This window comes from Anas platyrhynchos, chromosome 24 (assembly GCF_047663525.1).
Source record: "Anas platyrhynchos isolate ZD024472 breed Pekin duck chromosome 24, IASCAAS_PekinDuck_T2T, whole genome shotgun sequence".
Lineage (NCBI taxonomy): Eukaryota > Metazoa > Chordata > Aves > Anseriformes > Anatidae > Anas > Anas platyrhynchos.
This window is the reverse complement of record NC_092610.1, coordinates 5,741,175-5,768,910: the sequence shown is the minus strand read 5'-3', so window position 1 is coordinate 5,768,910 and position 27,736 is coordinate 5,741,175. Positions and strand designations below refer to the sequence as shown.

General features: G+C 60.9%; 2 protein-coding genes across 3 annotated transcripts; one reads left to right on the top strand and one right to left on the bottom strand.

The window, feature by feature from the left end:
- Positions 1–425: 425 nt before the first annotated feature.
- On the bottom strand, positions 426–8,538 carry SERINC2 (serine incorporator 2). 2 transcript variants are annotated; one of them, XM_038167412.2, is made up of 10 exons: positions 8,384–8,538; positions 4,150–4,311; positions 3,518–3,705; positions 2,995–3,074; positions 2,688–2,825; positions 2,396–2,565; positions 2,216–2,306; positions 1,985–2,120; positions 1,479–1,694; positions 426–1,060 (listed from the first exon to the last, which is right to left on the bottom strand). In XM_038167412.2, exons 1-10 carry the CDS (start codon positions 8,420–8,422, stop codon positions 922–924), a joined length of 1,359 nt encoding a protein of 452 aa, XP_038023340.1. In that variant the 5' UTR covers positions 8,423–8,538; the 3' UTR covers positions 426–921. The 2 variants fall into 2 exon arrangements, with proteins under 2 accessions (XP_038023340.1, XP_038023341.1); XM_038167413.2 differs by lacking the exon at positions 8,384–8,538 and adding an exon at positions 8,263–8,280.
- Positions 8,539–16,816: 8,278 nt separating this feature from the next.
- On the top strand, positions 16,817–26,901 carry LOC106015702 (cAMP-dependent protein kinase inhibitor beta-like). Its single transcript, XM_072027457.1, has 5 exons — positions 16,817–17,321; positions 24,095–24,185; positions 24,904–25,031; positions 25,238–25,389; positions 25,468–26,901. The coding sequence occupies exons 4-5, from the start codon at positions 25,245–25,247 to the stop codon at positions 25,548–25,550; spliced, it is 228 nt and encodes a 75-aa protein (XP_071883558.1). The 5' UTR covers positions 16,817–17,321; positions 24,095–24,185; positions 24,904–25,031; positions 25,238–25,244; the 3' UTR covers positions 25,551–26,901.
- The last annotated feature ends 835 nt before the right edge of the window (positions 26,902–27,736 follow it).

Genomic DNA, 27,736 nt, shown 5'->3' with positions numbered 1-27,736 from the left:
ACGGTGTGCACCCCAGCGTGGTGCAACCCCCTCCTGCTGTGCACCCCAAATCTGCTCGCACCCTCCAAGCCCCAGTCTCCCCAGAGGATGCAGGGTGCAGGATGAAGGACACGGGGTGCAGGGTGTAGGTTGAAGGCTGTAGCACAGAGAAGCACAACACAGGCTGCACCCCGCTGCTCCCCACACCACGCAGCATGCCCACCCCATCCCGGGGTGCCCCCACTGTCAGGTGCTCTGATCAGGGCTCCCTACCACAAGTCACCGTGCCTCCAAAACGCTGCTCCCCTGCTTGCACGCACACTGTGCCCTCACCCCAGCACTAGGTCCATACCATACATGCCCCAGAAAGCCCCACAGAAGACCCCAGAAGGACAAAGATGCCTTTTTCTTTTTATTTCTCTTTTTTTTTTTTTCTTTTTTTTTTTCCAAACAAGACTTTATTGAGGAGGAAGGGAGAGCCCTGGGGGAGTCAGCCGACCCTCCAAGGCTGGAAGGGGTCACAGGCGACACACAGACCCCAGCTTGGCTTCCCTCCAGGCTGGCTGGGGAAGCAGCAGAGACTGGCAGCCGGGTCCTGTCTCCTTGTCACAGCTGGTCCCCAAAGGCCCTGCAGAAGGCACCGCGGTCCCGGGGCACTAAGCAAGAGGAGAGCAACTCGGGCAAATGCAACCCTCCAAAGGCCAAGAGGAGGGCAGCCGGAGGCACCGCTGAAGGCACGAGGCAAGCACGGGCAGCGTTAACTGCGGTACAGACGTCCTTAGGGAAGTCCCAGCCCTCTCGCTGACTGTCCCTGCTTGGCACTTTATCCCTTTTAAATCAAGACTGAAAGCCTGCTAGAAGGCACAACCCACGTGCAAAACTTGAGGCTGGGGCCAAGGCAGAGCTGGGGCTGCCCCCGATGGGGGGATGCCCACGGCCACCTCAGCTGAAGTCCCGGTCCGGCAGCACCAGCGGAGCCACCAGCGTCCAGGCGTAGAGCAGGAGCCCGGCCCAGCTGGAGCAGATCTTCACCCACACGGCCGTCCAGGGGCTGCTCAGCACCCGAAGGCTCTCGTCGGGCCTGAAAGGGCACGAAGGGGGCACTTGTCACCACGCCATGCTGGCACGGTGGCACCCTGCAGCCCTGAGGTCCCCAGCCAGGTGCTGGGTCCCTGCTCCCCCACGCTCCCAGGGTGCAGGGGAGGATGCTGCAAGGACGGGGAGGATGCTGAAAGGATAGGGGGGATGTTGTGAAAGGATAGGGGGGGATGTTGCAAGGACCGGGAGGGGCTGCTGCAAGTGGGTACCCAACAAACTCACACCCAGAGCACATCCATAGGGCGCTCAGCCACCCCCAAATAATTAACCCTAATTGGGATGCCCGTGAAGTTTGCTCACACGTGGATCCATCCCCAGCAGCCGTGCCCAGGCCAAGTACAAGGAGGACCCCACAGAAGGGGGGAGCAGAGAAGGGGGATGCCCCCGGGGTTGCTGCCCACCTGTACCAGTTGGTGAGCGTCATCATGATGTAGAGGGCGGCGAGGACGAGGCAGAGGTGGAAGAAGCTGTAGCTGTAGGTGACGCCGTCCTGCTCGTTGTCGTAGGCTCGGTGCACTCCGCTCTCTGCCGCCGCTGCATCCCCAGCGCTTGCCCCGGCCCCGCTCTCCTCTGTCAGCATCATCTTGTTGACCTGCGCGTTGTCCGAGGAGCGGATGCTGCAGGCAGACGGACGGACAGATCAGGGTGACTGTGCCTCAGCATGGGGACACCCCACAGGGGGTGTCCCTAGGGCGGCAGGGCAGTCTGGGGGACATGGCTCATGCCGAAACCCCCTGACACTCTAAAAGCTGTGAGCAGAACCCCGCGGGGTGCCCAGAGCTGGGGACGGGATGGCTCTGCAGGCAGCACTTGGTGCCAACACCCCACAACAAGCTGCTGCACCGATTCCCCTAAAATCCTCCCGGTGCCTCTGGGCAAGCAGAGGGACCACGCGCCACATCCTCACCTGATGAAGAGGGTGCAGAGGATGAAGATCACCAGCCCCACGATGCTCGGGGCATCCCACCACGTTGTCAGCGGCTGGGCAGCCTCTGCTGAGCCCGTGCTGTTCCTCAGCAGCAGCGTGGGGTTACAGTCCTGGTCTGGGGGGGCACACAGTGGGGTCAGCATCTGTCCCCAGCCTCACACCCCCCACCCCGAGCAGCAGGCAGAGAGCCTGAGGATGCGCTGTGCTTACTGGGGACGTTGGCCAGGGCGGACCAGGTGATGAAGATGGTGTAGAGGGTGATGAGGGAGGCCTGCAGCAGCCCCGAGTGCGGCTGGGCATCCTGCAAACACAACGGGGACACTCAGGGCTCATCCCGGCACAGGGGGAGGTGGCAGGGCCATCAGCCTCCCAGTCCCCCCGCCACCTCACCTGGATTTTGGGCAGGACGGACATGGTCGAGACGATGACGCAGAGGATGAGGTTGATGCTGATGAGGACCTTGCCCTCCGTGCAGCCCTGGGGCTTGGTGTAGTAAACATAGAGCAGCACGATGGCCACAATGGAGGCAGCGTAGAAGATGAAGGTGACAGCGCAAAGGGCTGGGGGAGGAAGGAAAAAAGGAAGGGGGCTGGAGCAGAGCCCAGGGCACCGCTGCAGGGCAGTGCCCGGCCCCAGGACAAGGTTCCTGGGGCAGCAGGGCGCAAGGCGCAGCCGCACCAACCTGCGTACCAGCCCTTGGCACTGCCCTCGCCCGCGTTGCGCAGCCACAGCTGGCTCCAGGAGTGGGCAAAGTCGATGAGGAGGATGAGCTGGATGAGGATGAAGAGGAAGGAGCCGACCACGCCGAAGTAGAACCAGACTTGGGTGGTGGGAGGAAGAGAAGAAGCCGTTAGCCATGGGAATGTGACAGTGCTGGGTGCATCGGGGCAGCACCCAGCACCAGGACACACGGACACGGAGGGCAGGATGGTGCCCCTGGCGTGCTGCAAACCCTGTGGCCACCCCACTGCCCGTCTGCAGCCCCTCACCTGAGGTGAAGGAGCCGTCAGGGATGTAGAAGGCCCCCACCGTGAGCCCCACCAGCACCAAGAACTTCAAGAACCAGAAGCTGCAGGAGGGAAGAGGAGGCAGGGTCAGCAAACGGGAACCATTGCCGCTGGGAGTGAACCCCCGAAGGCTCCCAAAACACGGGGGCAGGGGCTCTGCTGCCCCCCTCCCAAACCAGTGTCCCCAGGGAAACAAGCTCAGGGGCTGCTCGGCTCCTTGTTCAGGAGCCAGGGTCCAGGCATCCCCCAGACAGGAGTGGTGCTGGGGGGATCCCAAATTTCCCAGCATGTTGCACCAGCCGGTACGTGCAGCACTGGGGGGTACAACAAGCTGGACATCCCCAGAAGTGTTGCGTTCACCCCAAAACTTGAGAGTGAGCTCAAACCGCTCTTCTGCTTTATCCCCCAGTTCCCCGTGAACAGAATGGGGACAAAAATGGAAAAAAAAAAAAGGAAACGGGCTCCCCCCAAACATGCTTCAAGCTAAGCGTGGGGTCTTGCTCACCCGTTCTGCACGGCGGCTCGCGGGTCCTTGCTGCTGTGCACACACACCATGATCACGGCGAAGAGGAAGAAGAAGGAGGCTGCAGCGAAGCCCATGCGGTACACGGCCTTGTGGCCCAGGAAGCCGCTGCAGTCAGCGTGGATTTGGACCCCCAGCACCGAGCCGCTGCCCTCGCAGAAGCCGGGGAGCTGCAGGGGTGAGAAAATGGGGAGGGAGCGAGTGCCCCGGCTGCTCCCTGAGCACCCCGCACTCTCAGCCTGCCAGCAAGAGGGTGGCACAACTGGGGACATTGGTGGGGTGACCCAGCCAAAGCCACCCTGCGGGGCACCGGGTACCTGGGGTGAAACCGGCATTTCCCAAAAGGTCCCAAAATGGGATGTAGGAAACCTTTTGGATAGACAGCTGGGAAAAACTGATATTGCAGGAATTTATCCCACTGCATTGTCATCTCCAGGGAACGCCAGGGTCAATGACACCCTCTCCTGGCGAGATGCTTGAAAAAAAGCTTCAGAAGCATCATCACACCCCCAAAAAATCACGTTTTTAATACAGCCTCATGTACCCATCCCAAGCTAAACCCCTTCCCCAGCGTGATCGAGTCCGGCAACCTCCGCGAGGGCAGCAGGAGTTACCTTGTACAGCTCCTTCTCCACACCGGGGATGATCATGATGATGGAGACGAGGGTGCAGAGGAAGAGGAAGAAGGTGAAGAGGAGGCGGGACACGGTGGAGTTCCTGGCCGAGGGGCAGCAGCCGCAGAGCAGGCATGATGCGGGGCCACACAGGCAGGACACCTGCAACGAGAGCAGGGGGGGCGTGGGAAGGGGATCGCCTTTTCGACCTAGTAGGGGATGGGGAAAAAACCCATACCAACCCATACCAGCACCATGGGGAAGCCAGCTAGTTCTGCCAGCTCTCCCTGCAGGCCGTGCTGCTAAACCCATTTTATAGGTGGGAAAAGTGAGGCGCAGCATCCTCAGAAGTCCACGGTGGTTTCTGGCAGTCCAAATCCCCAGCTCCAACAAACCATGGTGACAGAAGCATTTGGGAGGTGCTGTTCGCATCCCTGCAGTTGGCCTTCAACAAGTTTGACTTTGCTGCTCCTTGAAATGTTCCCACTGGATATTCACCTGCTTATTTAACGCCTACAAGGTTTTGGATTGCGCTGAGCAACCATCATAGCCCTTCAAGGAAGCACAACCGAGTGGTTTTGCATGAAGTCGGGTTTAATGCTGGCTGGGGGCAGGAGGGCAGGATACGGCCAGCAGCCAGCCGTGGCCACCACGTCCTCGCCTGGATGTGACTGAGCAGGACGGGGACAGTTTTCAGCCTCTTCATCACCTCCATGGACCCACACATCTACGGGGCCACATCCAAAACCCCCATTTCCCAGAAGGGCATAAAGTTAGAGAATAAACAACGTTAGAAATGGTTCAAGAAACATTTCTGAACCTTTAACCCACTCGCAGGTCATATGAGCAAAAGGTGCCATGTTAAATATGTGTCCTGCTCGCTGGTCCTCACCAAACTGCTCTCCCTCTATCTGCAGGTAACTTCATCAATTTATTTTGCTTCTGACACTTTTCTTCTTCCCCTCAAGTGCTTGAGGGGCCTCAGCCAGCCACAGGGAAGGGCTCAGCTCCCTCCCGTAACGGGGATGTGCACGTTGTGTGTTCATTATTACCCAGAAAAGGCTACCCACTTCCTTAATTATGCCCAGCAATCGATGGTAATTAAATATCTGTCCATATCAACTAAAATGCACATTCCTCTATCCTAAAATTAGTGGGGGGGAAATGGAGATGGCAGAAAAGAAACGCAGCTTTCCGGGTGGCTGTGCAGGGACATCAAACGTGCAGCTTCCTCCTCAGACGCAGGAGTGTGGAGGTTCACAGCACTCACTGTGACACCCCAAAATCACTAGAGGAAGCTTTGAAGTTATTTTGGGAACCTCAGCACATCACTGCTCAAGCAAAATCAGCTCCTCCCTGATGTATCCAGCATCCAGCCCAGCCAGAGGCTGTGCTGAGCAGGCGAGAGGAGCCCACCTTTCCTCAGGGACCACGAAGGAGCTGCTCAAGAGACATCACTTCATGCTTTTGACTTGAGAACATGAAAAAGCAGCCTTCAGTTTGAGATTACTTCCTCATTAAGTGCACTGTTTGCACAAGAATGCATTTAAAATGTTTTGGTGTTACCATATGTAACCTTCAAATTGAAAAAATAAGAAAAAGAAAAAAGAAAAGAAAAGAAAAGAAAAGAAAAGAAAAGAAAAGAAAAGAAAAGAAAAGAAAAGAAAAGAAAAGAAAAGAAAAGAAAAGAAAAGAAAAGAAAAGAAAAGAAAAGAAAAGAAAAGAAAAGAAAAGAAAAGAAAAGAAAAGAAAAGAAAAGAAAAGAAAAGAAAAGAAAAGAAAAGAAAAGAAAAGAAAAGAAAAGAAAAGAAAAGAAAAGAAAAGAAAAGAAAAGAAAAGAAAAGAAAAAAGAAAAGGCCACTGAAAACAGCCTGAAAAATCGTGATGTTTGTCATTTGTGGCTGAATTTGGGGGTTCAGCCCTCTGCTGCTGTCACTTCCCACCGTTGAGGCTGCTCAGGCTTTGTGGTTGCAGGGTGACCACGGCACGCATGGCAAGATGTGCAAAGGCATCACAGCACAACCCACAGCCCGAGCAGAAACTCGTCCCCAGCACCCACAGCTTTCTGTTTGAAAGAGAGATGAAGCAACAAGGGCTTGGTTAGAGTCAGACAAAAGGGAGAGAGGCACGGGCTGAGCATGGCCAGGAGATGTGGATACTTGTGGAACGCTCCTGCACGGCACCCCACGCTTGAGCATCTGCAAAACCCTGCAGGAGACACAAGCCCGGGCACCCCATGTTCCCTGGGATAGGTACATCACCGTGCTGCAGGTACAAGGTTTTGGGGAGCCCACGTCCCCCTGGAGCTTTCCATAATCATAGAACCATTGAACTTGGAAAAGACCTCTAAGATCATCAGGTCCAACCAGAGCTGGACTTTAGGGTAGGCTCTTAGAGGCCAAGCTCTGTGGCCTCATTTCAGTTTTTATGGCCTCCTGCAAGCACAGGGAGGCCCCACCCAGCATAACGGGGTAGGGCAGTAACCTGAGAGTCCCACGTCACCAGCAGGCCTTTTGTCACTGGGGACCTGCCTACAAACTGCCCTTCTCAAACACCTTAGCAAGGGAAGAGGCAGCTCTTGATTTCAGCTTTTTCCTTTGTTTCTCTTGAACAAGTGAGTGGAAAAAAGGCTAAAGAAGCCTTCTGTAGGAATACAGCACTGGGAGCGCCCCGTTGCACCTCCCCAGTGGGCTTTCAGGAATGCCCACGAGTACGAAGGTGGATCCAGCAGGACAGAAAAAGCAAACGAAGGGAAGTGACCCACAAACGTGGTGGACTGACGAGGAAGCGTCAGGTTTCAGCTGCCGCAGATTAAAGATTAATCCTGCCAGTTTTACTATCAACATCCTCACAAAATACAGCTCGCTGCCAGAACTGCAGCTGGGGGAGCAGTCGGTGCAGGACAGGCACCATTTACACAGCCCAAACCCAGCAGCAACCCAGCACCACCCCCTCCTGCAGGCTGCCCTCGCCCCCACACCCCCGAGGATGCAGAGACTGAGTCAACCAGAAGCAATGCCGAGCAGCCAGTCATCATCTAATGAGCTGGCAAATTAATCAGTACCAAAGGCAACGAGGTCAGCGCGGGCTGGGGAGGTGGGAACCCCTGGGCACCAGGTCCCAGCATCGCCCCACAGCCAGGCGAAATGCAGGGGCCTGACCCTACACAGAACCTACAAGTGAGTGACTCTATCATGGGCCAAAATGTTTTCTGGGGGGGAAACCATCCAGAATTGTGTCAACACCCTCCACAGCCCTGCCCTGGAGTAACTCCTGGCGTTTCCGATACTGCCAACGGGTCCAAGTGAAACCCTCAGAACTTTGAGGCTGAGTTGCGAAAGCAGCCCCGTTCCCGTCCCCGTTCCCAGCCAGGCGGGGAGGTTTCGGGGACCTGCCCCAGCCCATGCCCAGGAAGGCAGCGCTGGGTGCGTGTCATGGGGCACGGCACCGGCAGCACCCACCTGCGTCACCGGGCACGGCACCGGGCACGGCACCCGCACAGAGCCCCCCTCCCAGCCCCCCTCCCAGCCCCTCGTTCACAGCCAGGATGCTGGGATGGCACAGGGGGGTGTCAGCCCCTGCTTCCCACCCCCGGTGTATTGGGGCAGCGGGTGAGCCCCCCTCCTGGGATGCCCTGGGAGCCCAGGGTACCCCAAGCCCTCCCCAGAGCTGGGTGGAGGCAGGACCCCGCTTTCCCTCAGTGCTGTAGGAAGAGTGCCCCAGCTCCCCACAGCCCCCCCAGGAGCATGGGACACACCCCCGGGGGGTGCCCTGATGCTATGGGATCCCCCTGAGCACGACATTCATGAGCTCCACATCTCCCTTGGGTGAACCCCACGGGGCTCCCTTGGACACCCCTGGGTGCAGTGAGCCCCCCTGCCATGGGTGTCCCCTGACTCCCCCGGGTACAGAGGGGGGCACCCTCTGGGGGGGTCCCGCGCATTCCCCCGGGGGTCCCCTGCGCCCCCCCGGCTTCCCCGGGCCGCACCCCCCCCGCTTCCCCTCCCCCGTCCGGTGCCTCCTGCGCCCCCCCAGGCTACAGCGGGCCTGGCTCCCCCCTGTGCCCCCCCAGAACCGCACCGGGGCGATTCCCCCGGGTGCCCCCAGACCCACCCTGGGTGCGCCCAGAGCCCCCTCCGGTCCCGTCCCGGAGCCGAACCCGGCGCTGCTGCGGCTCGGAACCGGTTCGGCTCCGCTCCCCCCCGCGGTGCCCACCCGCTGCCCCGGCACTCACACAGCTCAGCAGGGAGCAGACCCCCAGGCAGGCCCCCATCGTGCGCCCCCGGCTCCCCGGGCCCGGCGCGGCACCTCCCCGGGGCGGGCCCGAGGCTGCGGGGCGGGGGCAGCGGCGGGGCGGGCCCGGGGGGAGAGGCAAGGGTACGGGGCAGGGAACGGGAGGGTCCCCCCGGCACGGCGAGGGGCGAGGAACCCGGGTCGGTAGGGTGGGGGGTGCTGGGGGGGAGATGGAGAGTAAGGGGTGGGGGAGATGGGGCTGCTGGAGGAGGTCCCGGCCCCGGGGGTGGGATGGGGATGGGGGTGTGGGGATGGGATGGGATGGGATGGGATGGGATGGGATGGGATGGGATGGGGTGGGGTGGGGTGGGAAGGGATGGGTGGGATGGGGTGGGGTGGGAAGGGATGGGTGGGGTGGGGTGAGGTGGGATGGGATGGGATGGGGTGGGATGGATGGGATGGGATGGGGTGGGATGGGATGGGATGGGGTGGGGTGGGGTGAGGTGGGATGGGGTGGGGTGGGATGGGATGGAGTGTGGTAGGGTAGAATAGAAATAGAAATGGAATGGAATAGAATAGAATAGAATAGAATAGAATAGAATAGAATAGAATAGAATAGAATAGAATAGAATAGAATAGAATAGAATAGAATAGAATAGAATAGAATAGAATAGAATAGAATAGAATAGAATAGAATAGAATAGAATTAGAATAGTTCTGGTTGGAAGGGATCTACAGTGGCCATCAAGTCCCACTGGCAGACTACTGCCGAAGCTGAAGCACAGCCCCCTCTCTAGGAGGCCTGTTCCCGTGTCTGACAGCCAGGGAAGTTTTCCCCAGCTGTGCTGGGTCTGGCTGGGATGCAGTCACCTTTCCCTGCAGCAGCCCCCCCAGCGCCGTGCTCTGCTGGAGCAGTGCTGGTGTCACAGCGGTGTTGTGCCAGCTGCTGAGCGGTGCTGGCACCGCAGCAGGACCCCCACCGACCCCCCAGAGGCAGCAGGCTGGGGGTGGGCAAGAAGGGAGGAAGGAAAATCAGCAGGACAGCTGCCCTAAACCCACCAAAGGGATGTTCCATACCATGTGGGGTCACACTCAGCAATAAGAGGTGGAAAAGGAAGCAGAGGGGAGAGGAGGGCTCTTGTGCAAACATCTGTCCTCCCAAACAACAGCTACGTGCCTTGGGGCCCTGCTTCGAGGATGTGGTCGAGCATCAGTCGTTGGTGGGAAACAGAGAAATTTCTTTCCTCTGTGTTTCCACATGGCCTTTGTTTTTCTTTCTTCTTTTCCCCTTTTTCCATTTTCCTTTTCCATTTCGTTAAATTATTTAACTAATAATATTTTTCCCTTGATAATTATTTTTACTTTAATTAAATTGTCCTTATCTCAACCCGTGAGTTGTTTCTTTCCTTTTCTTCTTCCCCTCCTCTCCTGAGGAGGGGTGGTGAGAGCAGTCGTGGTGGCGTTCAGCTGCCTACCACAATAAAACCACCACACTGCCGCCTGGTCCGAGCATCCCCCGGGGAAGGTGAGCGCCTCCCCTCGCTGCTTCCCCTCTGTAGGGAGCAGTGAGGGCACCCCTCAACCTCCAGTTCTCCAAACCAGACCTACCCAGTGTCCTCAGCCTCTCCTCGCAGGTCATCCCCTCCAGCCCTCCAACCAGCTTTGTTGCCCTCCTCTGAACACGGTCAGGTAACTTAAAATCCTTTTTAAATCATGGTGCTCACCCCAGGGCCCAGGGTAATGCAGCTCAGGTCCTCAGACACAGCTCTGAACCAGGAGCTTTTCCTCCGCGCATACCCTAACCAGGAGGTATTTTGAGTTTATTTGCTGTGAACTGGGGCACACTGGAAGCTCCAAGTCAGGTCCCACCCACGTCTTGTCTCTGGAGCAGCTGGTGCTGCCGGGGAGTGCCTGGGGTTTCGTGGTGTTTGGCTTCAGGAGGGAAATTAATGACACCCCGTGATTTTTAACTGTGGGGTGTCTCCTGTGCAGTGAGATGTCCCCTCCCCATCTCCCTCCTCTCCCCCTGCCTCCCAGCTTCAGTGGGGCAGAAACAGCGCCCAGGTGCGGGGAGCTGGGAAACGTGGACGTGCCAACAGGGCTGGGGGGTGAAATTCAATTTTCAAGATGAAATTCATCGTAAAAAGGGCTGTGACCTGAGCAGGAGCTTCTCAAAGGGCTGGGGGTGAGGTGTGAGGGGCTTGGCAGAGCCGGGACACCAGGAGCAGCAGCCGGGGCGATGCCGATGCCCTTTGGGAGCTGCTCCTGGCATCCGGAATTCAGGGGCTGGGACCAAGCTGGCTGCACCAGCCCACTTCCAGGCCCCAAATTGAGGCAGTGCAGGAGGCAGGATCCTCCCTGCAGCAGGATCAGGGCCAGGCACCCGCCGTGCCCTCGGTGTCCTTGAGGAAGAGGAGGGCGCCGGGAGCCTGCGGGCAGCGCTGCGGGGCTCGGGCTCGGCCTCTGCGCGCAGCCGGAGCTTGCCCGAGCCCCTCGGGGTCCCCAGGAGCTGCCAGCGGGATGCCGGCGTGCAGCAGAAATCCCACCCGTGCCCTGTCCCTGTCCCCACTGTCCCCAGTGTCCCCAGTGTCCCCTCCGTCCCCTCGGCCGGTGCCACCAGGTGGCAGTGCCGGGATGAGCTGGGTGCGCTCAGCTCCCGGCCCCGCCGTCCCCGAGGGGATGTCCCCAATGTCCCCAACGTCCCCAATGTCCCCATGTCCCTGCCACCACCCCCAGCACCAGGAGGTCCCAGCCCCCGGCTGCGTGGAGAGGCAGCGCTCTCCACGCGTGTCACAGCACCGAGGGGGCTCCCCATGGCACCGCCACCAGCCCGGTGCCACCTGCCTCTTGCTGTCCCCATCCCCAAAGGGCCCCCTTGCTTCTTGTCCCACGGGACAGGGATGCTTGGGGTGCTGCCAGCCCCCCTGTGCCAGAACCCCCCAGACCACCCCCGGTGCTCAGCAGGGCTGGGAGCAGCCTGGCCCCGAACAAATTCCCCTCCTTCCCCCCCAGCACCCGAGGCACCAGGCTCAGGGGGGGATTTTTCCACCTGCATGGGGGGATTTAGGGGCTGGGGGTGGCACCAGAGCAGCCGCGGAGGGACCGGGCTCTGCTCCAGGGATATCCTCCGGGGGGGGGGACTCGGGTGGAAAACAAATGTCCTCATGTGACAGTAACTGGGACAATACCAGCTTAGCCGTGGGCGCAGCCAGAAGGGTTCCTGCTGAGCCTGAGCGATGCTATTCACGGATAAACCTACATTACAGTAATTAATAATAATTAATAATCGAGTCCGTATTTGGAACAAAAAGCTCAACCCATCAAACGCCTTCCCTCCAGAGCATTGTCTAGCAGAGGTGTGACACAAGCAGGGTCATTTTGGGGAGACGGGGGTTGATGCCCATGTCCCTGGGTCTCCCTGGGAGTTGGCCCCACTCCTTGATGAGGTTTTGGGGCACCCAGGACCTTCCCCAGACCCCTCAGGTCTGCCCCAGGCCACCACCAAGCACATCACAGCCTCATAGTTTGGGTGTTTCAGGGAAGTGCTCGAGACCTCAGGGTGCTGCTCATCCACACGGGGAGGTGAAGGGGTCCCCGGATCCCCCCTGCCCTTCCTGGGGCCAGGCAAGGAGGAGAAGAACGAGGCTGCCCCCTGCCCCCCCAGTGAAGTGTCTCATTCCTGCTGCCCCTCTTGGTGGCTTCCAGGAGGGGACAAGCACAAAGCCAGCCTGGGATGCGAAAGGATAAATGCCAAAGTCCTGAGATTGAAGCATCTCCCCCCTTGCCTAAGGACGCCGTTGAGTCGGGGAATTAGTTCTGTGCTAAGCTCTTCTGTAATGAACAGACACGGGACTGGGGATGGGCGATTGCAGGGCCTTTAATTACGGGCAGAGGCAGCGTGCTCAGCATCACGGGAGCAGGGATTCAAACCCAGTGGATAAAAAAGGAAGGGTTGGGCAGCGGGGCTGTTTGCTGGGAGATGGCTCTCATCAGGAATGATTTTGGGGTGGCCACCGCCAACCTGCAAAGCCTTCTGCACCCGAGCTCCTGCTTCCTCTCTTGTGTTGACCATGACCCTCCCATCCTGCAGCCCACAGCCCTCAACAGAAACCCGCAGCCAAGCACACCTTCAGCAGCCTGGACCCTCCTTGAGGCCCTTCTGCCAATTTGGGATGCCGTAAGGGCCAGCGGGGCTGCCACGGCTGCTGCTTTCCATAAGAAAAGCCCCAGACCACCACCAAGCCTAGTGCTCATCACCCAACGGGCTGCGATCCTCTCCCCAAAGCCTCTCCCAGCCAGGAAAGCAAAGAACCAAGAGTTTCTGGCCACCTCTGCCCTTGAGGCTTGATGCAGCTCGTGCTCGCAGGCAGGGCTCCCAGCTGCCTTCGCATTTCCCTGCCAAGTCGGGACCGAGGCCGTTTGTCCTCACTGCGGTGGCCAGATGCGGGGCCGGTGATGGATGGGAGCATCGTGTAGGAGCTTCTGCACCGTCACAGCAACTGCTGGCTCTCCCACGGGGTGGAAAATTTTGGGAAGCTATGCTCCACAATCAGCTAAATTGCATCTCCAAGGCCCCAGGATCCAAATCAATAGAGGTGGAGGGGCAGGGAGGTGGGGGAGCAGGCAGTGGGGTGAGGGCGCAACCTGGAGGTGCCCGTGCTCCACTTGGCAGGAGGACGTGGTTCCTTTTTTGCAGCTATAACTCCATTTTTGAGACATTTTTGAGACAGCTCCTGCCAGCCCCAGCTCACCCCAGCTCCAGGTCTGAGCATTGCTTTCCCGGGATGTCTTCCCAAAATCTGGAACAGATCCCCCCAGCTCTCCATGTGCATTTCCCACCCCAGCACATGGGGCTCTGTGCACCACAACAGGCTGGTCCCACAGGCAATGGGGTGTCCCCAGTGCCACCAGGAGTCCCAGCAAGCGTGGCCCAGACAGGGCATGCAGGGGGTGTGCAGAAGCCTGTGGAAAGCTGTGCACGCCGTGAGCCATTTCCTACCCTGCTCATTTTCAGATTTAATGATTATTCCTTTTGGAGAAATGTCTAATGAGCCATGGGGATCCAATTAGATTTCTCTAGTCAGCATTTTGCCTCATTCCTTTCTGTTTAAAGGAAGAAAAAGGAAAAAGAAAAAAAAAAAAAAAAAAAAAAAAGAAAAAAGAACAGCAGCACCAACATGGAGACAATTAGATCAGTGTCTTCTTAACGAGTCCGTGGCTCCGGTGGAAGCAGCTGGCTGGCAGCAGAGGCAGAAACCAGGCTGCACCCACGCACAAGGGTGCCGAGGGGCTGCTCCACCCCATGCCCCCCCCCCCCCTGCAGGCCCCACAACATCCCCACATCTTCTTTCCATGGCACAGGACAGCAGTGAGCCCATGGGTGCCACAGAGCTTGGCTTCACTGCCTGCACCGTGCGTTTTGCACAGCACCCACATGCATCCCCGGAGCCACACGGGTTTTTTTTCTAAGCACAGCAGCGAGCTGGGGCTTTGTGCTGTGGTTCTGCTGGCAGGAGCAGGGCTGATGACAAACTCCAGCCACTCCCCATCCTAAAATGCCCCAGTGTTGATGGGTGTACCCCAGGAGACACCGAGCAGGACAGAAATGGTGATGCTGGGACAAGGAGAGGTGTGAGACCCCACGACATCCATCAAAGCAAGCAGTGCCACGATGCTCACCGTTTATGGGGACAGGGGACAAGAAGGCAGGGTGAGCACTGCCACCACCCAGACCCCGCACACTCCCGGCACCAGCTGAGGCTGCAGAAGCGCTGCCGAGCCCCACGTGCCCAGCCGAGCAGATTTTCCTTGCTGCCTGGGCTATATTTAGCTCCCTGTAAAAGGGGTTAGCGAGCAGCGCTGAAGCCGGTGGCACAGCTAGGAATGTCAATGGAAGAGCAGCCAGGGATAAAAAAAGCCCAAGCCGGGCTCTGGGAGCTTTGCACAAATCCCTGCCGCAGCGGGAAGAGGAGGAGGAGGAGGAGAGGAAGAGGAAGAAGAGGAGGAGGAGGAGGAAGCACCATGCCCCACACAGGTGGCACTCCGTGATGGCCACTCGCTGTCCCCATGCTCGGCAATTCCGGTGATTTTGGCTGGTTTGCTGACCTGGCAGTTCCAGTAACTGGAAGTTACCAGAGCACGAACAACAGACTTTAGCTCTTTTTGCCCATGAAGACATCTTTTCAGATGCTTCATTTATGCTCTGTTAACCCATGCACACCTTTTCTTTTTTTTTTTTTTTCCCCAGACTCTCCTTGCTGCCCTGGGCTGCCCTCCTAGAGCGAAACCTGGGCAGCCTCAGCGGAGCGACTGACTCAGCCCAGGGGTGAGCTCAGCTCAGGAATAACCTTTCCTCTACATCGCCCATGTACCCTGCAAGAAATCAGGGCCTAAACGGGGCTGGAAAATACGAGGAGAGGTCTGACAGAGGAATAGCAAAGTGCTGCTCTCCCTCCGAGGTGACTTTTGGCCCAGATCAGACCTGCAGGAAAACAAACCCGCTGCTTCCCTGCCTGCCTCTGCCTCGTCACCTCCATCCCTCCCCGGGGGGGACCAGCAGAGGGGTGGTGGCTCAGATCAAACACTCCTGAGCCTATTTCCACCCTCTTCTGGGCCTTTCTCCTTAGGAGCAAATATAATTTAGAGTGGGTGGCAGATGGGGAGCTGCCTGACCCCATCCTCGCTGGCTTCGCTCCCCTGATGGATAAAGAAGGGTCTCTCGGGGGCATCAGTGCTTTGTTTCGGGTACCCCCACCAGTGATGCTCGCCCTGCCCACAGGGCTCTGAGCTGGAGGTCTTGCTGCTCACCACAGGACCCAGCTGGTCTGGGTGCTTCTGTCCCTGCTGTCCCTTCACCTCTGCACTGCCCCAGTTTACCCAGACCCCTTGGCCTGGCCATCCTCAGGGGCCCGCAGCGGCAGGGGGGTGGAAATGGGGGCAGCGCTGTAGCTCTCCCCCAGCTCCCCCAGAGCAGAGCATCCCTTGGGGGCACCCAGAAGGGAAAGCCACCCTTGGGTGCTCCAGTGGGGCCTGCGAACCTCTCCAAAACGGGAGTTCCCAAGCGTGCAGAGAGCTGGAGTGGGGGACAGGACCACATCCCCCTGCTCACACCCCAGCGTGGCTCCCTTCCAGCCCTCCCCGAAGAGGAGGCTTCCCCCAGTGTCCCCTCCCAGTCCCCCCAGTGCCCTCTCCCCGCTCCCACTGGTTTCCCAGGGCAAGGGGGTGGCAGCCGCCCCCCTCTCCCTGCGACAGCCGCTGTCACAGCCATCAGGTGCCAGGATAAACATCGCCTCCCGCCGATGCCTGGCCTGAGACTGTTCCAGCGAGGGGAGACAGTCAAGGAGAAAGCAGAGCGTGAGCAGCTAAAAATAGCTAAAAACAGCGGCTGGCGAAGGCTCCCTCCCTGCTGGCAGCGCGGGAGCCGTGCGTCGCCCGTCACCGTGCCCGAGCGGCAGGGCAGGGTGTCCCTGGGCGACCCCAGCACCGTGGGGCACAGCAAATTTGCCTTGTTGGTGGCTGCAGAGACCGGGAAAGCATCGCTGGTGAGCACCCTGTGCTCCTGCGGCCGGGCCCTGCTGAGCCCCAGGGCTTGCGAGCCCAGCTCAGGACTGAGCTCCCCAGCCCTGGGGGCTCCCCGAGAGCCCGGAGGGGACATTTGGGGCCCGGGGAGGCGTTTTGCTGCTCCTGCCTGCAAATGTGGATTTCTTTGAACCCTCTCTCCTCCCTCACCCCTCTGGCCCAGATGGGGGGGCCGGGTGGGGAGCTCACATCGCCCCCCCCCCGCAGCCCTGCTGCCCCCCAGCCCCACGCGGGTGCCCCAGGAGGGTTCAGCGGCTGGCCCCACTGTCCCCAAACCTGGCTCCACACCCCGGGGAGGTGCAGCCGCCTCACTGCCCGTCCTCACAAAGGGTCTGATCCTGGAAACGGGTCTGGGCTGAAAGGAAAGCACCGAGAGGCAGGGGACGGGGACATCAGCGCCTTCCTTGCCCCCCCCCCCCCCCCCGCCTTGACCCGGGGTCGTGGCGACCTCTTTTGTCCCCAGGGCTGCAGCCAAGCACCCACTTCAGGCATAATGGGGCTTTCACCCCTTTTTTCCCATCGGGGCGCCCGGGGGGGGACAAGGGGGGGCTGGCACCCGACCCCTTCCCTTGCCGGGGGGGCAGCGGAGGATGCGCCCAGCCCCGGCGCCGGCATCCCCGGGCGGGCAGCGACCAAGCGCGGGGCCAGCCGGGGGTGGGCTGCGGGGGGGCCCCGGCTCGGGGGGGGGCCCGTCCCCCCCCCCCCCCCCCCCCTCCTCCGAGCCTGCCCGGGGCCGGGGGGGTCCCGGCGGGGCCGCGGCAGCCGCGGGGAGGAGGCGGGGAGGGGGCGGCGGGGGGAGGGCGGGGCGGCGGGGGGGGCCCGGTGCTTGGCGGCCCCCCCGTGCCGCGCGTGGGCCGTGCGGGAGGCGGCGGCGGCGGCGGGGACCCGCGGCATTGTGCGGGCGGCTCCGCGCCCTGCGCCCCGGGGGGGCTGGGGCGGCCCCTCGGCACCGGCACCGGCACCGGCAGCGGTACCCAGCACCGGGAGCAGCACCGGGAGCAGCTCCAAGCACCAGGACCCGCACCGGTACCGGCGCCGACATCAGAACCAGTCCTGACAGCAGCAGCAGCACCGGCACCAGTATCCACACTGGTACCAGCATCAGCATCGACACCGGCGTCAGCACCTAGATCAGCACCGGCATCACCATCAGCATCAGTATTAACACCGGCATCACCGTCAGCACCAGCATCAGCACCAGTATCACCATTAGAACCAGTATCACCATTAGAACCAGTATCACCACCAGCACCAGTATCACCACCAGCACCAGTATCACCACCTGCACCAGCATCACCATCACCACCAGTATCAACCCCAACGCCAGTACCGACACCGACGCCGGATCCTGCACGGCCCAGGTGAGCAGCAGCTGGGTGCTGGGTGCGGGTGCTGTGGGTGCAAGGAGGCCCCGAGCCCAGGCTGGGTGCTGGCCCCTCCGAGGCAGCACAGCAGGGCCCTGAGAGGAAGGAGAGGGGGGTGCTCAGGGCATGGCGGTGCTCTGGGGACTGGGGGATGAAAGTTGGCAGCAGGCTGTGGTGCTGAGCAGGGCTTGGTGGTGGCACTCAGGGGTCCGGTGGTGTCCCCCATCCTGCCCGGAGGCTGGTGGCTCCGGGGTGGCTCTGGGTGAGCCGTGGTCAGGCGCTGAGCACGGTTCATCCATCCCGGGGCAGCACCTTGGGCCCATCCTGGCCCCACCACCCCCAGCTCCCTCCTCCTTGGCAGGTCCCAGGCTCACTGCCATCCCCTCCACCCCGCTCCATCCTCACCTCAGGTACCTCCAAGCCCTCTCCAAGCACCCCTGCACCCAGGCTGAGAGCAGGTTCCCCCCTCGGGGACAGGGAGCTGGGGGAGCGCAGGCAGCGGGAGCGCTGGGACTGCCGGCACGGGCTGAGCACCGCTCCCCTGCTCATCCCACGCCTTCCCCTGGGCATCAAGGCATCCCCTCGGGACTGAGGGGTTTCCCCAGGGACAACCCCTCCTTGCTGCCTTCAGGGCAGCACTTTGGCAGGTTGCCCCCGTTACTGCTTGGATCGGGTCCCTTTGGCCCCCAGAGCTGGCTCCTGTCCCTTGGCTGGTGGCAGTGCCACCAAGGGGGCGGCAGGGGCAGGATGGCTGCTTCAGCTGTCCCCTGCCCCCCCAAGGACTCACAGCCTGTGACCTTGGGGCTGTCCGCTGAGCGACACCTCAGCCCTTGCTGTCACGGGGGTGCCCTCCCTGCCCCAATTTGGGGTCCTCAGGAGGTGGCGGGGACACGGGGATGCTCAGGGGAGCGGTGGGAGGTGGCACCACGTCCCCTGCTGCAGGAGCCCAACGTCCTGGTGCCCATGGTCGCAGCCACCAGTGCAGGACAGGGCGCTTTGGGCTGTGGGGTGCTGCCCTCGGTGCTGCCCTGCCTCCACACACACGGTGAAGGACGTCCCATGGTGTCACCGGGACGGGGACGGGGTCCACCACTCGCTCTGACCTTGGCTCCTGGTGCCCGTGTCCCTCAGGCAGGTGGCTCGGGCTCAGCCAAGTCACAGCTGCTCCGGCTCCGCTCCATCACCGCTGACAGCACGGCGCTGGGGATTTCAAACCATGCCTTTGATCCCAGATCTCTCCCCTCCCTGGCTTTCAATCCCTTCCCTGCCAGCTCCCGGGGCCGGGCAGGCAGCGCTGGGGATGGCTCATGCAGCGGGGAATCCCGGAGATGCTCCCAGCACCCACGTAGGGGGAAGCATCCGCAGGCTCAGCCCACCTCCGTGTGATGTCTCCCTTCTCCCTTCCCACCCAAAAGAAACCAAATCTGTCCCCCCGAGGGGATGCTGCCCAGGAACGTGACACATAGGACCCCTGGGATGGTTTCCACCTTCCTTCTTGGGTGAGTTGTGTTGGGAAGGAGAAATCCTGCCAGCTGCCGGGGAGCGGGTGGGCGCACAGCCACAGGGCTGGCACGCACAAAGGGATCCCCAGGAAGCCACAGGTCCCAGTTGCAGCCCGCGGCCCCACAAGCCATCAGCTGGCTGTGCTCCCCAAAGTGCCCCAAATCCAGGCTCCTGCACGTGCTCTGCTGCTTTGGCACAGCCAAGGAGCCCGCTCCCAGTTCCCAAAGCACCCAGCTGAGCAGCAGCACCTGTGGGCTGAGCGGGGCTCCCCGTGGGGTGATCAGCCCAGCTGGGCCAGGAGCTGGAGTGTTTTTGGGAGCAGTGTCCCCAAAAGTGTCTCTGGATTCAGCAGATCTGGGGATCTGGAGGAAGGGGATCCTGTGGGGCAGGGAGACCTGTGTGGGGCTGGGATGGAGGCAGCAAGCCGGGGAGCCCCACGTGCTCCCTGGATGTGGTGCAAGTGTCAGCGTGGTGCTTGGGGAGGGAGGCACGGCGCATCGCTGCTGGGTGTGCTCACCCCAACCCGGCTGCAGGGAGCAGGGAATGGTCCCCAGCTCCGGGACTGGGAGCACTGTCCCCTCCTGGTGACCACAGCCCGTGGCCAGGGGTGTCCAGCACAGCTCCCTGGGGAGGACCCAGCAGCTGCCAGCCCAGTGGGTGCTGGCAGGGAACAAAACTGCAAAGCACCCAACATCTGGGTTACAATGAGCATGGGAACCAGGAGGAGAGGCTGTGAGTGAAAGCAGCATCGGGCTGCAGGAGTGGGGATGGAGAAAGGGGGTTTGCACTGGGAGAGGCTCCGTGTGTCCCCGTCCCCTTGGATCGGGTCCATTGGCTCTGGCAGGAGCAGCTGCTGAAGAGCCATTTGCCAAGGAGGGAGCCTGAAACTGCTAAAGAATGAAACCAATTTAGATGTGGGTGACACGTTTATTATGTAAAATTATAGTTTGTACCGTCGTCAGAACAGCTAACTAAAGGTTACAGTGGGAGCTGTATTACTGAGGGCTCAATCAATGTAATTACCTCCCATTAGATCACCTTCTTTGCAACTGAGACGTGGTGGAAGGGAAGCTACAGGAAGAAATTCCTGTCCTCACGCTCTGTCCTCCTCCAGACACACGGCTGTGGCAGCAATTAGAGGTCATTAGCCGGTGGGGGTGTAGGCAGGGCTGGTCTCAAGCCCTGAAAGACATCAGGGCAAAAGCCCAGGGTGTCCCAGGAGCAGCATCCATCCTTCCCTGGGGTGAGGACATCCCCAGCTGCTTTCAGAGCCCAGGAGCTTTGGGAATGGCCACTCCTGGCCCCGCTGCTTTCGTGTAGGTGGGGGGGAACCCACAGAGGACAGGGGGAAGCAGGGGTGCTGCAGTCTGATGGATAAACGTGATGCCCAGGGGCAAGGAGGCCACTTGGCACCATCAGAATTCATCGATGCAGGGGTGCGATGCCAGTCCTGATAAGGGACGGGGTCAGCATCGTGCCTGGAGGCTGGGAGCAATGATTTCAGCCAGCGTGAGCCCACTGAGCCAAAAACCTTTTGAGGTCCCCATCCCCAGCTCTCGAGAGATGGGGCTTGGTGGGAGACAACACTCACGGTCCTGGGCTCTGCTTTGTGCCACGGGGCCGGGGGCTCGCGTGCTGGGATGTGTGTGTGCGTCCTCTGTGACTGCATCCCTGGGTGCCCGACTGGGACACACCCAGAGCCGTGCCCTGTCCTATCAATAGTTGGGAATTATTAAGAAGAGCACTTTGAGGAGGAACCAGGGAGCATCTCTCATTCGGGATCCCCGGTGCTTCCAGGCCAGCGCAGGCACCCTTCATCTCGCAGGGGCTGCTGCTCTCGCAGGAGATGACTCAATTTTATCAATTTATGAACTTCGAGGAAATCCTGGCTCACAGGTGCTCAGCAGGGCTCTGTTGGGATTAAGCTGCTGAGTTTCCCCCAGGCATTTTTCCTGCCCCAGCCTGGTCCAGCCCAGGTCTGCAGGGAATTTCTGCAGCCTTTGGGGGTGGTACTGCCCCATAGTGTAGGGCACAGACATGAATGTATCGGGGTCTGCAGGGCTGGGGGATGCCTCTGTCTCATGAAGGCACCCAGATTCGTGTTGGCAGCATCTGGGTTTGCCCTTCAGATGCTCAGGGAAGCTTTGAGTTGGGATGTCGGGGAGCGCACGAGCTGGTCTCACTGTTCCCCTCGAGCAGGACTTGCTCTGATTTGTGTTTTCAGCATTATAAGCAAAAGTGACAGTTTATGCAAACAGCCTGGAATCCTGTCTGGAGAGACTCAGGTTGGATTTTTCCTGGCTTTAATGAGGGCATTAAATAGAGCCGAGCTTCGCTGTCAGCCCCGAGCACAGACCCTGGGACGGAGCCACGGAGCAGCACCACAGCGCTCACTGCTCCGCGGGACCTGGTGGATTTCGGCAGCACATCACCGCCTGTGCTCACCTCCGGGGTGGTACCCAGGAGTGGCAGAGGATCAGGAAGATCAGCCTCCCATCTCGGGGCCCCTCATTCTCCCTGATGGCCCCGTACCAGTTCCAGGTGCCAATACTCCAGCAGCCTCCAGCTGGCAGGTGCACGCGGAGGAAGGTGGAAGATGCCCACGTAACCAGGGTGTGGTTGGGGTGGAGAAATTCAAGACTGCTGTATTAGCAGGGATGGGAGGGAGCATGCAAGGGGTCTGGAGAGGAAGATCCCCTAGATATGGTCCTGCCTGCCTGCAGGGAAGGGATGGGGAAGGAAGGAGAGGGTTCCTCCAGGTGAAGCAGAGACACTTTGGCGTGCCCAGAACGGGTGGGTGAGGCAAATCCCCCAAATTCAAGCACAAGCAGGAGCCCTGGAGATAAAGGAGAAGGGGTCACGCTGCAACGATGGGTGTAAAATGGCCGGGCAGCTATTTCTCTCATTTTTCTAATTCTCAGGCTGGGCAGCAGTTGGGGTGAGCTGGGGCCGTGGCTTGATGCTCTGGGGCCACACTGGGGCAAAGGCACCAGATCACCTCCCCAAAACCCCGGGACCAATTTGCTGTGGGAGATCTCCAGCTCTCCAAATTGCCTCCAGTGTTTAATTATGGCCAGCTGCTGTTCCAGGCTCCAGGGGCTGCTGGGTGGGCTCAAATCAGCCCCGTTGGGTTTTGCCTCCCACTGATTTTCCTGGCTGATGCTCCCATTCTCTTCTGATCCGGGGCAGCTCTGTGCTTCCCGGGTTGCAGCCCTCACCGGTGTTCAATGTTAAGGTTAATGAACCCTTCCCATTTTTAATTGTGCTCATCATCTCCTAATAATCTCAACATCGTGGGGTTGTGGTGGATTTTTGGAGGCTCCTGGTGGGCTGCAGCATTTCCAGCCTTCCGTCCACCAGAGGACACAACGCTGACCCTTTCCTTTGGAGCTAAAGAGTGTGAAAAAAACCTCCTCAAAAGGCAACCCGAGAACCTTACATGGCCCAAACCCACACTTCCAGCTTAGTAAATGATCCGTTAACCACTCAGAACTTAAAAAGGAAAATCCTTATGCCTGTGATTAAATGAATCCCTCTTAAGGGCAAAACTCCACAGCTGAGGCTGTGATGCCCTGGACACCCCGGATCATTTATTTTATGTGCCCTGAGGGGGGGAGTTGTGTTTGGCAGCGACACAGCCAGGATAGGATTTGCCCATCCTTTCTGTTTCCCTGTGTTTTATGATCCTTGGTGTTTCTCATAAAACTCCAGCACTGCCGGGGATGCTCAAGGTGCTGTGTCCCCGTGCCGTGTCCTCCCTCCACCCCACCCAAGCATCCTCAGTTGCAGCCCATCTCTCAGGGGGATTAAAACCTATTTCTGCACCACCCTCCTCTATCCCATTAGGGGCATTACAGCGTGAACCAGCAGCCCCAGGACCTTCCATGTGACTCCCGAAGCCTTTTAAAATAGAGGCCACACTAAGCCTCACAGAAACAGCCCTGCTCAGAGGGGAAATCCCACTGCAGGGCGGAGGCTGGGGTTTATGCAACGTTATTTGCCCTGCAGTGGGGTTAATTCCCTTCCTGTGGGGCTGGGGGAAGCTCTGGGCATGGAGCAGCCATTGGCACCTTGGAGCTTGCTCCTGCAGGAGACGCAGCACAGGGTCGGGCAGGATCCAGCTGGGTCCTGAGGGATGTCACGGCACCACGGCACGTTTCTGCAGCGCTGCAGCCAGCGAGAGCCGCGGGGGCTGCCGGGAAGCAGCTTTGATCCAGCCCTGCAGGGCTCCTGTCTGGTGGGATGTGCCTGGCTGGGCAGAGAGAGCTGCGTGTGCGTGTGCATGTGTGTGTGTGTGTGTGTGTGTGTGAGCAGCGTGAGGGCACGTGCACTCGTGTGTGTGCATGCATTTCTGCACGGTGTGCACGCCTGCACCCATCTCTGCATGGGTGTGCACGTGTGCGTGCATCTCCGTGTGTGCACTGCGTTTGTGTGCATGCGTTTGTGCGTGCGTGTGCATGCTTGTGCACACCCTCACGCTCACACCACCCCGCTGGCCAGGACGTGAGCAGCCAGGCCCTGTTCCCAAATGGTTGCCAGGACGACACAGCGGGTGCTCCCGCACTGCCAGGGATGCTCCTGCACCAGCTCGGATGCTGCAGCCGTGTGCTGGGGCCGGAGCAGGGCGCTGCTGGGCTGGCGGCTCCTGCCAGGCAGGGCAGGGAGCTGTGGGGTGCTTGGTGTGGGGTGAAAGAGGGGAATTTGGCCATGTGGTGGGATGAGAAGTGCTGCGAGCCAGAGGTGACACTGCTCTGGTGCTAACAGCTTCTGGCAGCAGCCCTGGTGCTGATGGAGGGGTGCACACGGGTGCCAGGGTGCACCGTGCATGCACAAACGTGGTCCATGGGGCACCACTCGTGCACACACGTGTGCCAGGCATGCACGTACATGTGGCACAGTGCTCCGTGCATGCACATTTATGTGCCAGAGGGTTCCGTGTGTGCAGAGATCCAGCTCAGATCCATATGGACGTGTACATCCGTGTGCATGCACACATAAATGCACTCACATCCAGCAGCACAGCCTGAGCGCACACACACACACACACACACACTGACTCACACACACACAGCCACAAGGTGCCATCGGTCGTGCCCGTTTGCAGCCCCAGCCCCTGCCTTTATCACACCTGCACCTTGCTCCCGTGCCTCGGTTTCCCCATTTGAAAGGGCCCGGGGTTTCTCGTCCGGCCCCGAGGCAGCGCAGGGCTGGATCCTGCCCCGTGACTCACAGCCCGGGTTAATCATTCACCTTCTCCTCGCCCGCAGCCCGAGCTGGGGTCACTCGTCCCGCCTGCTCCCACGGACGAGGGGACCGTGACTTGCCGCCTGCCCCAGAGCCGCTCCGAGGGGCACAGGGGTGAGTTTTCCCCGGGGCAGCAGGGCTGGGGGACAGCGGCAGGGCTCCTGGGCATCGCCTGCTCCCCCCTGGCACAACACCGACTCCGGAGGGAGGGAAATCCTGAACTCACCCCATGATGCAACACCCAAGGGGAACACGGGCTGGTGGAGGGGCTGCAGGGAGGGGGGACCATGCCCACAAGGTCACCTCCTGTCCCCAGTGCTCGTCTGCAGCTCCAGCCTGCAGAAACCCTTGTGCAAAAGCCCCAAATATTCCTTGGTGCTGAGCAAACCTCCCCAGAGGGCCTGGCAGCGATGTGTGCCGGGCCGGCCAGAGCTGATGTCCCCCAGCTAGCCACCTGGGGGGGTTCAGAGGGGCTGTCTGCAGCAAGAGCCGCTCCCCAGGGGACATTGGGGGGTTCGTTTTGTGCGTGACCAGGCTGGGGACAGCGCGCCCTTCACTCCTGGCTGAGCAGCCGGTCCCTCGGTGCCCTCTCTGCCTCCATTGTGGTTGCACCTCCCAGCCAGGTGCCACCTCCCTGTCCCCAGCTCTGTTCCCCATCCCTCCCTCCCTCCCTCTCTGCCACCCCCTTCTGCCCACCACCGAGGTCTCCCTGCCCTTTACTCCCCATCTTGCTTTGGTCCCTGTGAGACATGCAGGAGGAGGGTGCTGGGTGCCACACAGCCTCCCCCCCGAGCCAGGGGCTCTCGCTCACCCTTTCCTCTGCCTCCCGCAGGTTGGAGCAGGGGGGGACCCAGCCCGCAGCCCCCATCCCTGTGCAGCCCCTGGGAGCCGCAGGCCGGGGCTCAGAGCAGCACCCAGGGCACCGCGGAGACGCAGCTGGGCCAGGCTGGAGGGCGCCCGGTGAGGATGCTGGATGGGGACGTGGTGGGGTGGAGGGTCCCGGACCCCTGAGCATCCCCTTCCCCCATGATGCTGCAACCAGGGGGGCTTCCCGTGCCCAAATCTGCCAGCTGGGCACTGGGGATGGGGCAGCCCCATGGGGAAGGGCTCGCTGGGTCCCCACCACCCCGCGGGGACGCTGAGCGGAGGGGATGGTGTCTCTCCAGGGCTAGCATGACCGAGGTGGAGCCAGTGCTGGACTTCGCATCCTCCGGGAGGACCGGGCGGCGCAATGCCCTGCCCGACATCCTGGGCTCGCCGGCGGGCGTCAGCCCCTCCGACCTGCCCCTCAAGCTGGCCGAGATGTCCCTGAGTGCAGGTGGGTGCCGGCAGGGCTGGGGGCGACATGGGGGGGACGCAGCGGAGCCGCTCACTGCCCTCCTTCCACCCACCGCAGGCAGCTCCCAGGAGATGCAGTCACCTTCCACGGAGGTGCCCCCACCACAGCCCCAAAGCCCCGAGCTGAAGGACACGTCCTAACCCCGCTCGGGGCCGCGTTTCTGACCGCCAGGAGAAGGGAGGCCGTGGAGCACCAGCCCAGCTTTCCTGGCACGGCCGGAGCCTGGTGGCCCTCCCTGGGCACCATGCGGCCACCGCATCGCCCGAGCCCCGCGGGAGAGGAGCCGTGCGGGGACCTGTGGGGACCAAGGGAAGCTTCACACCCGCGCCGGGCGAGGACGGGGATGTTTGCCCTGCGGGAGGACAGTTTTCTGCCATGGCACGTGGAGGGGTTGCACTGGGGGGGATTTTCTCCTCCTCTCGGCAGCAGCCGTGCCAGGGGGGCTACGCCAGGAGCGTGACGAGCAGCCCGGGGGGGTTTGTCTGAGTGTGTTGTTCACTGTGATGTTTTGGGTACCACGTCCATGTCCTGTCCTTTTTCCAGTGATCCAAGATCTGTTTTTTGTTTTGTTTTGTTTTCTTTTCTTTTTTACTTTTTTTAATTGAGGATACAGAGGGGGGGCATCAGTGGGCTGGAGAACACAGCCCCCCAGCAGCCAGCACCTCGCCAAGGGGTCCCCCATGGAGCTGGGCACCCCAGGGTGCTCCTTGCCCAGGGGGAGATGGGACCTCAGCTCCTCAGCTGCTTCTCCAAGTCCCAGGCACTGGGAGCCCCTCGCAAAGCCATGCTCTGGGAAGGTGACACCCCTGCCATGGGATGTGGGTGATTTTGGAGGGTGTGAGCACAGTGATGCTGTTTTGGGCATCCCCAGCCCCGCTCATCGCCCCGTCCCTCCTGCCAGGGCCACCCGCAGCACAGGACGGGCCATGCAGCCTGGCCCCAGGGCTGGTGGCACGGCTGGGACAGGCACCCAAAGCTGTCACTGTGGGACCAGCAAATAAAACCCAAAGCCCAGATCTGCCCAGAGCCGCGGTGGGCGAGGGCTGTGCGGGGTGGGTGGCACCCAGAGCCACCGTGGGTGTCTGTGGGCGTGGGTGGGTGCCTGGGGACACGGGCACCAGTGTGTGTGGGCACCTTTGTGCACCCATGTGTGGGTGTGGGTATGGGCGGGGGTGTCAGTGTGCAATAAGGCGTGGGTGCCTCTCTGGGTGCCTGTCCGTGTGTGCACAGCCACGTCTCACGATCCCGCTGCCTGGAGGGAAGGCTGGGTGCACATGAGGAGCCCAGGGCTGCGCGGATTTGGCACACTGGTGCCCAGGGACAGCACTGGGAGGGGTGGGGCAGGGACAGCCCCTGCTCTGTTTGTCCGCTCCAGGCCTGTCCCCATCCTGTGGCACCAGGAGCGGGGTGTTCAGAGAGCGCTGAGCCCCATGGGGGGCGGCTGGTCGACTCCCCAAGGACTGGTTTGGGCAATAAACTGTGCGCATTGTCCCTTGTAGCCACCTGCTGTGTGTTCTCCCTCCCCACGGGGGCTGCTCTCTGTCCTCCCCAGGGGACAGGGGCTCCCGAGGGCAAGGGGCTCCCATTCACAGCCCTCCCCGGGGCCCTTGGGAGGAGGCTGAACTTGAGCCCCCGGCTATTTTTGGGTGTCTGCAGTGACACCTTGGGGCCGGGGAAAGGGACCGAGTGTCCCTGGGTCTCACCCAGACCTGGTGGCTTTGTCCCTGATGCCCATCGCTGCGCAGTGCAGGGGCTTGGGGACACCCAGCATCTCCCACCCAGACCCCAAACCCCATGGACAGAAATTGGGCAGGAGGTGCCTGACCCCCCCAGGCTCTGCCCTCACCCTGGATGTGTCCCCGAGGTGTCAGCCACCCCCACGTGGGGAGACCCAGCAGGGGTTTGGCTCTGGGCTGGGGACACTTTGACCCCAGGACCCCCGGGGCTGTCACCTCAGGGCACCGCTGGCAGGGACAGGGTGGCACAGGAGGCTCGTCCCCCCGTGAGCTGTGACAGCCGAGCCCGGCCGGGCGCCCAGTGGGGCAGGGGACACAAAATCCCACTGCCACAGCGATCCCCTGGCACGCTGCAACCGGAGCCTGAGGCAGGGGGGCGCGGTGGGGCATGCCACGGATGTCACCGGCCCCGTGGGAACAGCGAGGCACGAGTGGGGACCCTGTCCTGGGGGGCAGCACCCACGGGGCTGTAGAAACATAAGCCTGACCCCATGGGGGCTGGGGCCGATTTGGGGGTCCAAAAGGCATTAAATAGGAGGTGGGGGGGGAAGCGACGTGGCTCTTCTCATCCCCAGTGTCCCCCCATGGAG

Bases quoted from the DNA above. Each gene is read 5' to 3' on its own strand.
- LOC106015702 (XM_072027457.1), top strand. From the start codon at position 25,245: ATGACCGAGGTGGAGCCAGTGCTGGACTTCGCATCCTCCGGGAGGACC. The intron at 25,390-25,467 runs GTGGGTGCCGGC...CACCCACCGCAG, and splicing joins CGAGATGTCCCTGAGTGCAG to GCAGCTCCCAGGAGATGCAG.
- SERINC2 (XM_038167412.2), bottom strand. From the start codon at position 8,422: ATGGGGGCCTGCCTGGGGGTCTGCTCCCTGCTGAGCTGT. The intron at 4,312-8,383 runs GTGAGTGCCGGG...CTCTCGTTGCAG, and splicing joins TCTGCTCCCTGCTGAGCTGT to GTGTCCTGCCTGTGTGGCCC. The intron at 1,061-1,478 runs GTGGGCAGCAAC...GTGCCCTTTCAG, and splicing joins ACGCTCACCAACTGGTACAG to GCCCGACGAGAGCCTTCGGG.